This window comes from Drosophila rhopaloa, unplaced genomic scaffold (assembly GCF_018152115.1).
Source record: "Drosophila rhopaloa isolate 14029-0021.01 unplaced genomic scaffold, ASM1815211v1 contig_3, whole genome shotgun sequence".
Lineage (NCBI taxonomy): Eukaryota > Metazoa > Arthropoda > Insecta > Diptera > Drosophilidae > Drosophila > Drosophila rhopaloa.
The window spans coordinates 1,151,016-1,163,678 of NW_025335123.1; the positions used below are offsets into that span (position 1 = coordinate 1,151,016).

At 42.0% G+C, this 12,663-nt stretch overlaps 1 protein-coding gene across 2 annotated transcripts; it reads right to left on the bottom strand.

The window, feature by feature from the left end:
* Nucleotides 1-263: 263 nt before the first annotated feature.
* Nucleotides 264-3,875, bottom strand: LOC108043066 (AP-1 complex subunit beta-1). 2 transcript variants are annotated; one of them, XM_017121608.2, is made up of 3 exons: nt 3,752-3,875; nt 2,053-3,508; nt 264-1,990 (listed from the first exon to the last, which is right to left on the bottom strand). In XM_017121608.2, the coding sequence occupies exons 2-3, from the start codon at nt 3,475-3,477 to the stop codon at nt 650-652; spliced, it is 2,766 nt and encodes a 921-aa protein (XP_016977097.1). In that variant the 5' UTR covers nt 3,478-3,508; nt 3,752-3,875; the 3' UTR covers nt 264-649. The 2 variants fall into 2 exon arrangements, with proteins under 2 accessions (XP_016977097.1, XP_016977098.1); XM_017121609.2 differs by having other exon boundaries at nt 3,762-3,866.
* Nucleotides 3,876-12,663: the final 8,788 nt, after the last annotated feature.

Sequence of the window (12,663 nt, forward strand, 5' to 3'; positions counted from 1 at the left end):
TAATTTTCTTGAAATTAAAAAAAATTTAAAGCGTTAAGATAAGAATACTTTTCCTAAATTAATAGAGTGGATTTTGCAATTTTTAGCTCTTAACTTTGAAACAAATAAAACAATACCGATTCTGCAGTTCTAATAGTCTCTGAGATCTCGGCTTCAATATGGACAGATCAAACTATTCGAATTTATATTTTGGTTGATTTTTTCAAAAAGTGAGCGGAAATCGGCATCCCAAGATTAAGCTGGCATTAAGGAAACAATGAATATTTAATGTGTTATGTCATACATTTTACTAGGACACGTACATATACATAGATGTCGTGCATGTATTTGGGGTTACAGAGTTTTGGAATGCTTTGTCGCAGTTTTCGCTACCGTCATACGTTACAACACATTGAGGACATGCATCTCCGATTAACAATTAACAGTTCTCTCGACAAACTTGATTGGTTTATATGTGTGCATATGCATAAATAATGTATGTATGTGGCGAAGCCGCCAATACACAATATAGTAATAATACGTAAATTACAATTTATTGTTGAGCTAATCTTCAACACCTGCTGAGAACATCTTGTGGATTCCCTCATAAATTGATCGCTCCGATTGCTTTGTGCTCCTCGTCCACCATCCGACGTCTTCCGTGGGATGCTTATGGGGAGCGGATGATGGCCTCGTAGGCGGCAAAGATAATGTTGGCCACCTCTACGGAGCGCGATTTGAGGCTGAGTGTGGCGTCTGGGTTGCCCGGCTGCAGCTTCAGCTCCAGGAGCACCCAAATGCTGTTGGTCAACTTGAGTGATTGGTAGAGCATGTCCTGGCCCTCGACGTTGCGCTTAGCGATGGTGAAGATGTTGTTGGTGGTCATCTTGGAGGCGATTCCGTCGGTGGTGCCAATGACGCCGCTTAGGCTGTACTGCAGTTCGTTGGCGGCGGGGATCTCCTTCCAGGTGTTGAGGAAGACGCGCTTGTCCAGCTGTCCGTCTTCGGCAAACAGCACGTTGCCGTGCACCAGGCAGGCGAAGTAGAAGATGTCTATGTTGTTCTTCACAGCCACCTGCAAGTTGTTGAGGGGCTCCATGCGCTGGATGGGTCCATTGGTGCCCAACGCCATGCTCACCTCGATGGACTGGTTGGGTGGGAGAGGAGCAGCCTGCATGGGCGACGCGGGCACCAGACCGAAGCTGTTCTTGTTTAGTTGGATGGCGAAGTTGGTCATCGGTTGCATGGCTTTGTTAGTCAACGTCATGTCCATGAATACCTCTCCGTTGCGGCGTGAGAACGTACCCTGTATCTCTAGGCCCTTGCCCTTCTCCGCCGGCAGCCATGTGACCTTAGGGATTTGCACGCCCACCGAGAGCGAAGCGCCGCCCAGACCGAAAATGTCGCCCAGCAGACTGGTGGCACCGCCGGGAGCAGCCTCTGCAGGTGGACCACCCAGCAGAATGTCTAGACCGCCGCCCAGTAGGTCCACGTTGCTGGTTGCCGCTGGAGCGGAGGGCATGGCGGGTGCGTTGATATCCATGGAAAGCAGATCGCCGATAAGAGATTCCTGGTTCGGGATGACCATAGCCTCTGAACCGGCTCCGCTCTCTGGCTGTTCGGCACCAGCTCCGGATCCGGCGGCGCGATTGGGCAGCGACTTGCGCACTCCGGCCCCGCGACCCTCTACGAACGCGGTCGGAGGCTTGTGATACACACTAGCCAGCGAGCTGATATGACAGATGAGCTCGTCCAGCAGTGTCGGCTCCAGAAGGTCTGTTTCTTCCGAGATGAGCGGCTTGTCGGCCAGCACCACCTCCTTGGCGGCTGCCGGGTCCGTGGACAGCAGACGCCAGTAGATGAAGCCACGGTCACGCAGATCGGGGTTGTCCGAATCCTGGGTGGCCAGTGAGAGTACGTGCTGTACCAGCTCCTGGGTGTCTGAGGGGCGCTTGAGGAACAACTTAACCACGGCCGTGAGCAGCTGTAGCTGCACCTGTGCATTTTCATCCTGGAAAATTAAAAACGCGTTGCATACATTTTGATAAAATGACAAATGATTTAAGCACCGACCTGAAAACCCTCGAGGAAGCTGTCAAGCAGCTCGTCGGCGTTGTCAATGCGCTCCGCGTACTCGCCAATTATCCAAACCATCGATGCGCGTGCCTCCGGTTCGTCCAAGGTGTCCAGGTTCTCGCACAGCGTGCTAATAATGCTCTCGTACTTGTTAGGGTACTTGCGGAAGATGTCCTTGATGACCACGATTGCCTCTTGCACCACGTAGTTGACCTTCGTCTGGATAAGATCCAGCAGCGTGGAGACGCAGCGCTCCGCCGAAGGCTCCACCTTGATTGCACATCGCCCGATGGCGCGCACTGCCTTGCGCACAAAGTCCACGTCCACCTCGGTGGCATATTCTTTAAGTTCGCTGAGTACCTGGGCAATGTTGCTCTGGTTGGCCAGGCGAATCATGATGTCGAGCTTCTCCAGCTTCACGTAAATGGGGTCGTTGTACTTGACGAAGAACACCTTCATTTCGTGCTTAAGGATGTCTGGCCGCTTCTGGACGATCAGATTGATGTTGCGCAGCGCCACGTACTGCACCTCCGGCTCTGAGGAGAGCAGCGTGACCAATGGCGGCGCCAGCTTCTTGGTGAGTGTGGCGCAGAAGTCGCTGTCACTGGAGAGCATCTCGAGCAGCTTCATCAGGACCTTGACGGCGCTGAGTACGACGGCGGCGTTGGCATGGGCCAGACGCGGAGTGATTCGCTCGCAGATAGACTGAGCCTCGCGCTCGTCCTTGGGGCTGTAGTTGGCTAGCGAGTCAAGAATGAAGACCTGACCCCACTCAGTGCACTCGTTGAGTGCCGTCAGCAGCTTGTTGATGGTCACCGAGTTCATCTCCACCAGCGGCTGCCCGGATTGGCTGGCCTCGTTGATCTCGCTGAGCGCGGCAACCGCGTTAGCCACTACCATGGGATTCGAGTCGGACAGCAAGTCCTTCAGCTGGTCCAGAAAACCCTGGTCCTCCACCATCGTGGCCGAAATGTCGTACAGCTTAGCCACGCACACGGCGGCCGTCTTACGCACGTACGGGTCCTCGTCCTTCAAACACTTGCGAAGCGGCTCGCACAGGTACTCGGTGATCTTGTCCACCCGGATGCAGCCCATGGTGCGCACGGCCAGCGCCCGTATCAAGGGATTCGAGTCCTCACAGTCCTTCACGAACGTGTTCACCGCCATGATAGCCATGTCCGGCTGAGACTTGGCGTAATTCATCAGGTAGAGGTATACCAGCTTCTTCAGCTCCAGATTGTCTGTCTGCATGCAGTTGACCACGTCTGGAAAGAGGGCGGAAACGTCCTTGCCCACCGTCATGCTGGCGATCACCTTCTTAACCGCCTCCTTCTTCTTCTCCTTCTTGTCATTGTTCAGCTCCGACTTCAGCTCGAAGATCTCGCCCTTCTTGGTGGTGGTGAAGTACTTGGAATCGGTCATCGTGGCTGCTGCTCCTCGGTGCGAACTAGCTCTGTAGATCAAAACAAGGATGGGAAGAAGATGACATTATTGATTGCAAGGGCCCCTTTTTTGGGGGCGTAGTGGGCGCAGTCACGGAGTCAGTCGAATACCAACACACATTCGCCCGTATCGCGTATCGCAGCTTGAACACGTCTCAAAAATGTCCCGGAATTTGGGAAGGGCTTCAAAATGGTCCGGGCAAAACAGGTCCAGGTTATTCCGTTTGCCAGATACTTCTCCAAACAAAGCTCACCTTTAAATACCTTTTAAATGATTAGTTTTCGGGCACAGAAAAATTGTTAGCTTTTCCTCTCTGCGTAATTAGTGCGACCGTTTGCCGGGGAGTGACTAGACCGGAGCTCGCGAAAATAATACCACATTTGGTATTTTTTTACCGTAGAGAGAAATAATACGTATTTTTATAGTTTAATTTCACTAGAAATAGTGATAATGGGCTTTTCACACGTGGTTTTCTTTCATACGGTTAAGATTTTTGACGGATGTCAAACTTGTGCTCGTACTGAGTCACCATCTAGAATTTCTTAAGGGGGTTAAATCTGTCAAGCTTTTTAAAAACTTTTTTTTTCGCTTTTATTTGCATAAAAATTTTTTTTTGTGTTGCCGCGTATAAAAATTGCCTAAATATCGCATAGTGCGGTTAGGATCATTAGTACACTATCTAGGACTAAATGGAAAATATTTTGCACGAAAAAAACTTTTGGATTATCCCGCAAATGAGTGCAGTTTGTGCTCTGTGGGATATGTCTATAACAGCCAAATTCAAATGTTCATTTTTCACAGGATCTGGCCTCTTTATTAAGATGCCCTAATCGTAGACCAACAAGGTATTTTAGAAATTGTGAGCACAATAAAAAATATATCATATTTAATTTGAGCACAATTTGGCCGCGGCTATTCAATCATCGTATTAATCGTTGGGACATAAAAAAAATGTTTTATTATTGTCGCTGTCCTCTGCGGCGTCGCTCCTGGCTTGCTGCTCGCCGGTGTCTAAGATCGTGACGGCTCCACCGAGACTTTGGATGTTATGCGAACTTCCCTACCGGGGCCGGCAAGGTGTATCGCCTAGCAGGTAGAACTACGTTCTGCCTTATCGCCCAGCCACCTTTATCGCAGGCTCCCGGAGTTCGGTTTGGATTTCGTCGGCAAGGTGTATCGCCTAGCAGGCAGAACTAGGTTCTGCCTTATCGCCCAGCCACCTTTATCGCCAGACTCCACGCAAGGACTCCAAAGGCTCGATTTAACCACTACCAGACTTGTAGACTCGTTCGGCGTCTCGACTTGGCGATGTTGTCTTGGCACTTGACTATCCTTGCTCACTGATTTCGCGTTCACGCACTCGCCTTAATTCTCGCACTCTCACTGATGACTGAGTTGCGCTTGCGCCGTCCTTTTATAGCCCATGGTGGTCCCGTTATTTCCCTCCTCCAGCTCACGTGCTGTACCGTTAATTCACGGTCCGTCCTCTTTGTGCGGGTGCGAAGTCCACCTGTTTACCGTTTGACCTCGTTGCCCTTGCCGAGTGAGAGTCCAAGGTCCAGCGCTATACCGTTAGTTCACGGTCCGTTTGTTTCCCTTTTGATCTGGATGCTCTTGACTCATCCGGCATTCTTGCCTACTTCGCTGTTGCTAGGCCGCTCTCCTGCATCGGGATTTGTGGGGACTTTTAAAACTCTTCACACAATTTTAAAATAAATATGCCTTAGCAGTTGGTTGGCCAAACAAAGCAGGTGCAGCTACACAACTTCTGAAACAATTGTTTAATTTGAAAAACTTTGCCGTGTTCGCCTGGTCCTATGTCCATCCATTACTCTGTTGGACTATATACATACAGTCATGGAAAAAATAATAGAAACGACAATTTTTATACCCTTGCAGAGGGTATTATAATTTTGGTCAGAAGTTTGTAACGCAGTGAAGGAGACGTTTCCGACCCCATAAAGTATATATATTCTTGATCAGGATCAATAGGGGAGTCGATATAGCCATGTCCGTCTGTCCGTCTGTCCGTCTGTTTCAATACCGTTTGTGAGCTCAGTTTAAAAGCTAGCGATCTGAAACTTTCACACGCGTCCTAAAACATGTGTACGCAGATCAAGTTTGAAAATCGCCCCGATCGGACGTCTATATCCTATAGCTCCCATAGGAACAATCGGATATATCTAGCAAAAATTGATGATATTTCGCGCAGTGTAAAAGCTATTGACATGAATTTTTCCAAATCGTATTTTTTTATGCATACCTTGATCAGGGTAAAAGCGCGTGGCAATCGGACGTCTATATCCTATAGCTCCCATAGGAAAAATAGGGTAAAATCGGTCCAAATTTTATGTTTTTCAGAATATTTCGCGCTGTGTAAAAGCTATTGCTATAAATTTTTTCAAATCGTATTTTTTTATACATTCCTTCATCAAGGTGAAAGCGCGTGCTGATCGGACGTCTATATCCTATAGCTCCCATAGGAACAATCGGATATAACTTTCAAGAATGGAAGATATTTTGTGCAGTGTAAAAGCTATTAACATAAATCTTTCCAAATCTTATTTTTTTATGCATACCTTGATCAGGGTAAAAGCGCTTGGCGATCGGACGTCTATATCCTATAGCTCCCATAGGAACAATAGGGTGAAATCGGTTAAAATTTAATGATTTTTAGGATATTTCGCACAGTATATAAGCAATTGACATGAATCTTTCCAAATCGTATTTTTTTATGCATTCCTTGATTATGATAAAAGCACGTGACGATCGGACGTCTATATCCTACAGCTCCCATAGGAACAACAGGGCGAAATCGGTCCAAATTTGATGATTTTCTGAATTTTTCGCGTAGTGTGTAAGCTACTGACATAAATTTTTCCAAGTCTTATTTATTTACGCATATCTTGATTAGGGTAAAAGCGCTTGCCGATCGGACGTCTATTTCTTATAGCTTCCGTAGGAAAAATAGTTAAAGGGTGCGAAAGTATCCCTTTTTTTCTATTTTTATATGACATTTTTGCAGTATAAAAGCAATTGACATTAAACGATGAAAATCTAGTTTATTTATGTATACCTTATTCCTTTGGCTACTTTTTCAGTTTTAGCAATTTCGGCAAAGTCTGCAAGGGTATTAAAACTTCGGCTTGCCGAAGTTAGCTTCCGTCCTCGTTTATCGTATTTTTCAAACTTTTCTTAAGTCAATTTTTTTTTTTAAGTTTAATAATTTTGATTGATAGTCGATACAATTATGTGTCAAAATATAACAAAACAATAATTTTCAAAAACGTAATGAACTAAAAAATAATTTTTAAAATTTTTAGGCTTGGAAAAAATAATAGAAACGACTGAGTTAATTCTATGGAAAACAGTTTTGTAGCTTCAAAGCCTATTAGTTTTGATGGTAACTTTAAAATATAGTTGTGCCACTGCAACTTTTAATGACTTCGGGTCACCGGCGTCCCATTGAATCCACCAAATTGACACAAATTGATGGTTCAATGGAGTACCACTTGGACTTTACTTTCTTCCACAAATCTTCTCTATTTTTGGACTTAAACCCACCAATCCTCTTCTTTATTATTCCCCAAAGGTGCTCTATAAGATTTAAGTCTGGGGACTGCGATGGCTATTCTATCAAGGGAACTTCGTTGTCCACAAACCATTTCTTGACCAGCTTTGAAAATTGGTTAGGGTCATTATCCTGCTGAAACTTCCATTCAATTAGCATTTTCTCTTCAGCATAAGGTAGCATTATGCTGTAGAGTATGTCTACGTAGTGGGTGGCACACATTTTTTCCTTTATCCAATGTATTGGACCAACACCCGACTGGGAAAGGCATCCCCACAACATGATTTTCGCACCACCATGTTTAACGGTTTTAATAGAGTACTTTGGGTCGTGGGCAGTATTCTTAGGACGCCTTACATGTGGTTTCCCATCAGATCCAAACAAATTCATCCTGGTTTCGTCCGACCACAACACATTTTTCCAATCGGAGGGCAATAAATCCACCTTCGCGAAATTTACACGTTTGCCGATATTTTTCTTGTCGAGGTATGGTACCTTTCGGTCTGAATGGGCTTTTAGATCGGCTTCAATCAGCCCATTTATAATGGTTCTACTTTTAAATTATTAAACTTAAAAAAAAAAAAAAAACTGAAGAAAAGTTTGAAAAATAGGAAAAAACGAGGACGGAAGCTAACTTCGGCAAGCCGAAGTTTTAATACCCTTGCAGACTTTGCCGAAATTGCTAAAACTGAAAAAGTAGCCAAAGGAATAAGGTATACATAAATAAACTAGATTTTCATCGTTTAATGTCAATTGCTTTTATACTGCAAAAATGTCATATAAAAATAGAAAAAAAGGGATACTTTCGCACCCTTTAACTATTTTTCCTACGGAAGCTATAAGAAATAGACGTCCGATCGGCAAGCGCTTTTACCCTAATCAAGATATGCGTAAATAAATAAGACTTGGAAAAATTTATGTCAGTAGCTTACACACTACGCGAAAAATTCAGAAAATCATCAAATTTGGACCGATTTCGCCCTGTTGTTCCTATGGGAGCTGTAGGATATAGACGTCCGATCGTCACGTGCTTTTATCATAATCAAGGAATGCATAAAAAAATACGATTTGGAAAGATTCATGTCAATTGCTTATATACTGTGCGAAATATCCTAAAAATCATTAAATTTTAACCGATTTCACCCTATTGTTCCTATGGGAGCTATAGGATATAGACGTCCGATCGCCAAGCGCTTTTACCCTGATCAAGGTATGCATAAAAAAATAAGATTTGGAAAGATTTATGTTAATAGCTTTTACACTGCACAAAATATCTTCCATTCTTGAAAGTTATATCCGATTGTTCCTATGGGAGCTATAGGATATAGACGTCCGATCAGCACGCGCTTTCACCTTGATGAAGGAATGTATAAAAAAATACGATTTGAAAAAATTTATAGCAATAGCTTTTACACAGCGCGAAATATTCTGAAAAACATAAAATTTGGACCGATTTTACCCTATTTTTCCTATGGGAGCTATAGGATATAGACGTCCGATTGCCACGCGCTTTTACCCTGATCAAGGTATGCATAAAAAAATACGATTTGGAAAAATTCATGTCAATAGCTTTTACACTGCGCGAAATATCATCAATTTTTGCTAGATATATCCGATTGTTCCTATGGGAGCTATAGGATATAGACGTCCGATCGGGGCGATTTTCAAACTTGATCTGCGTACACATGTTTTAGGACGCGTGTGAAAGTTTCAGATCGCTAGCTTTTAAACTGAGCTCACAAACGGTATTGAAACAGACGGACAGACGGACAGACGGACAGACGGACATGGCTATATCGACTCCCCTATTGATCCTGATCAAGAATATATATACTTTATGGGGTCGGAAACGTCTCCTTCACTGCGTTACAAACTTCTGACCAAAATTATAATACCCTCTGCAAGGGTATAAAAATTGTCGTAATAGAATTATTTTTTCCATGACTGTATATAGATAATAATTCGGCACCGCTCGGACGACCATATTTTATACATATGTATGTATGTAGCTGCCTTAGGTACAATTAAATAATAGAAAAATCGTCATACAAATCGAGAACTCTAATTTATTAAGAATTCAGAAAAAAGTTTTAATTTTTATACAATTTGAACGATTTTATTGTATAGCAGCCAAAAAACAATCGTTTATTTCGGAAATTCATTTTCAAGTTAAGTAATACAAAGTTGTCTTCTTCACTGCGTTTCAAGTTTTTGACTGAAATTTATTTATTTTTTACCAATTTCAGAATTACGGTTTTACTTCTAGAAAAATTTGAAGTCTATATCACATAGCTGCCATAGCAGGACCCGAGTCCGCAATGATTTGGAACGAACAATAATTTTCCACAGCCTGATTGGTGGGCACTTCTGTAAAAAAAATTTCCTGGAGCTAATATTGAATAAACATCTTTTCTTTTTTTCGAGTGTCGACGCAAGGAAGCAATTGTGTTTTATTAAAAATCGATGTTTCGTAAACATTCTTGAATTTCTGTTACTAATCTTCTAAAAAACGAAGCATTTCTCCGCAATTTCCACCAAAACAAGAAAGGAGGCAACATCGGCAAGCCGGAGTTTATATACCCTTGCAGTTATTACAAATTGATTACATTTCGATTTCTATTCCTATATTACTAAAAACAATAAATCTGTGTCGACTTTGCGCTGCATTTTGCAATCGTTTCTATGGCAGCTATGTTGTCCGATTTTAATTTAAATAAAACCGTAATTCCATAATATTTAAAAATTACCAAATTCCAAAGAAAAAAAAATAAAAACAACAGAGTTATAATTTGTTTGAGTTTTTTTTTCCGATTGTCCCTATGGGATCTATATGATATAGTCGCCCGATCTGGCTCGTTCCGTACCAGCAAAAGAAAGAGAACTTTTGGAAAACTTTTAAGCAGATAGCTTTAAAACTGAGGGACTATTTTGCGTAGAAACGGAAGGACGGACAGACGAACATGGCTAGATCGACTCTCCTGGTGATGCTGATCAAGAATTTATATACTTTATATGGTCGAAAATGTCTCCTTAACTGCGTTGCAAACTTTTGACTAAAATTATAATACAAATATTAACGAAAGCAGTTTTTATACCCTTGCAGTGGGTATTATAATTTTCGGCGAAAATAATAGTTTCATGTCAATAGCTTTTATACTGCAAAAACGTCATATAAAAATTGAAAAAAAGGATATTTTCGCCGCCTTTAACAATTATTACTACGGAAGCTATAAGATATAGACGTCCGATCGGCAAAGCGCTTTTACCCTGATCAAGATATGCGTAAATAAATAAGACTTGGACAAAATTTATGTCAATAGCTTATACACTACGCGAAATATTCTGAAAAACATCAAATTTGGACCGATTTCACCCTATTGTTCCTATGGGAGCTATAGGATATAGACGTCCGATCGGCACGCGCTTTTACCTTGATCAAGGAATGCATAAAAAAATACGATTTAAAAAGATTCATGTCAATAGCTTTTACACTGCGCAAAATATCATCAATTCTTGCAAGGTATATCCAAATGTTCCTATGGGAGCTATAGGATATAGACGTCCGATCGGCACGTGCTTTTACCTTGATCAAGGTATACATAAAAAAATATGGTTTGGAAATATTTATGTCAATAGCTTTTAATCTGTGCGAAATATCATCAATTCCTGCAAGGTATATCCGATTGTTCCTATAGCCTAGTATCCACTTCGACGTAAACCGTACGCCAGTCATGAGAGAGAGCGAGAGGCAAACAGCTGGCGTTCACTTTTCGTCGGGCCTTTTTTTCACTTCGGTCTCCTGATCGACGAAAAAAATACCAGAAAATTGCATAGCGTTGCCAGTCTGCGGAAATGAACTTTGGGTGAACCCTAGGGGAAAGATTAAAAAATTTAATCTTTTGGCGTGCGCTTCTCACTGAACATTATAAGAAATGGAGGGAAAAACTCAAAAAACTCACAAAAGTCGATTGCAGGTGTTTACATGTGAGGACAAAATAACATTAATACTATCTGGGGTGCCTCTTGTCAGAGCAAAATGTTTTTTAGGTCCAGAATGTACGAAAAAATACAATAAAAGTGCAGCTATGAACTTTAAATTAGCACATAATTATCAGTAAAATAAAAAAAACAACTTTTAAATTTAAATTGTATTGTTTTTTAACTTCTTTGTACAGCGGCAGACTTGTCTTGCCAAGGTATTTGATAATATCTTTTAAAGGCTCTTTCCCGCAAATACGATATTTGAATTTTAACTGCTTGTCAACAAACCCAGCTGATTGTCAGTACGACCGTAGCACGCTTAAATCCGATGAACTCTCGAAATTTTGGTCACACTGGAAAGATTAAAGTTTTTACGCTAGCATACTCGTTTGTCGATCTGGATACTAGGCTTATGGGCGCTATAGGATATAGATATCCGATCGGGGCGATTTTCAAACTTGATTTGCCTACACATGTACGATCGATCGCTAGCTTTTACACTAAAGCCTAGTATCCAGATCATGGTACAATAACATAAGGTAGTCTCGTCGGCTGTCTAAACGTTCGGGTTTTGGTCAGTGCGTGTTCGTCTTTCGAAGGGAAAGGTTGTCTGCGGACCAATTTTTTAGGAAATTAACCCTTGAGCAACATGACATTTTGCAATGTGTGCCGCAAACACGTAGATGGCGTAAAGGCACCGAAATGTTTGGAAAAAAGAGCGCTGTGGGAGGAATCGCTGTGATACTTTTAAAATAACAAAGAATGTAAACGAAACTTTAATAATCGCAGCCGAAAATATTAGTATAAGTTTTTATGTCTAAACTTATACTAACATTTTCGGCTGCGATTATTAAAGGTTCGTTTACATTCTTTGTTATTTTAAGATTAGAATATATTTTAGATATAAAAATCTTAACAAAAGTCTCAGTATTCAGAGGCAAAAACAATTCAAAATTATTAAAAATTAAATTATAAAAAAAAATTAAACTCCTTTTATTATGAAAGGCAAAAAAAACCCCCTGAACCATCTAAGGGTTAATCCACACATTCTATTGTCGCTCTGCTCGCACTTACTAAACAGTTCCCATCTCACTCGCACTCATTGTTTTAATAGTAGGGTACCAAAATTTGCCGACGAGACTACCTTATGTTATTGTATCATGATCCAGATCGACGAAAACCGTACGCCAGTCATGAGAGAGAGCGAGAGGCAAACAGCTGGAGTTCACTTTTCGTCGGTCCCCTGATCGACGAAAAAAATACCAGAAAATTCCATAGCGTTGCCAGTCTGCGGAAATTAACTTTGGGTGAACCCTAGCGAAAAGATTAAAGCCTAGTATCCAGATCGAAAAACGATTACGCTAGGGTAAAAACTTTAATCTTTCCAGTGTGACCAGAATTTCGAGAGTTCATCAGATTTAAGCGTGCTACGGTCGTACTGTAAATCAGCTGGGTTTGTTGACAAGCAGTTAGAATTCAAATATCGTATTTGCGGGAAAGAGCCTTTAAAAGATATTATCAAATACCTTGTCAAGACAAGTCTGCCGCTGTACAAAGAAATTGAAAAACAATACAATTTACATTTAACAGTTGTTTTTTTTAATTTACTGATA

Bases quoted from the DNA above. Each gene is read 5' to 3' on its own strand.
- LOC108043066 (XM_017121608.2), bottom strand. From the start codon at position 3,477: ATGACCGATTCCAAGTACTTCACCACCACCAAGAAGGGCGAGATCTTC. The intron at 1,991-2,052 runs GTCGGTGCTTAA...TTAATTTTCCAG, and splicing joins GCTTCCTCGAGGGTTTTCAG to GATGAAAATGCACAGGTGCA.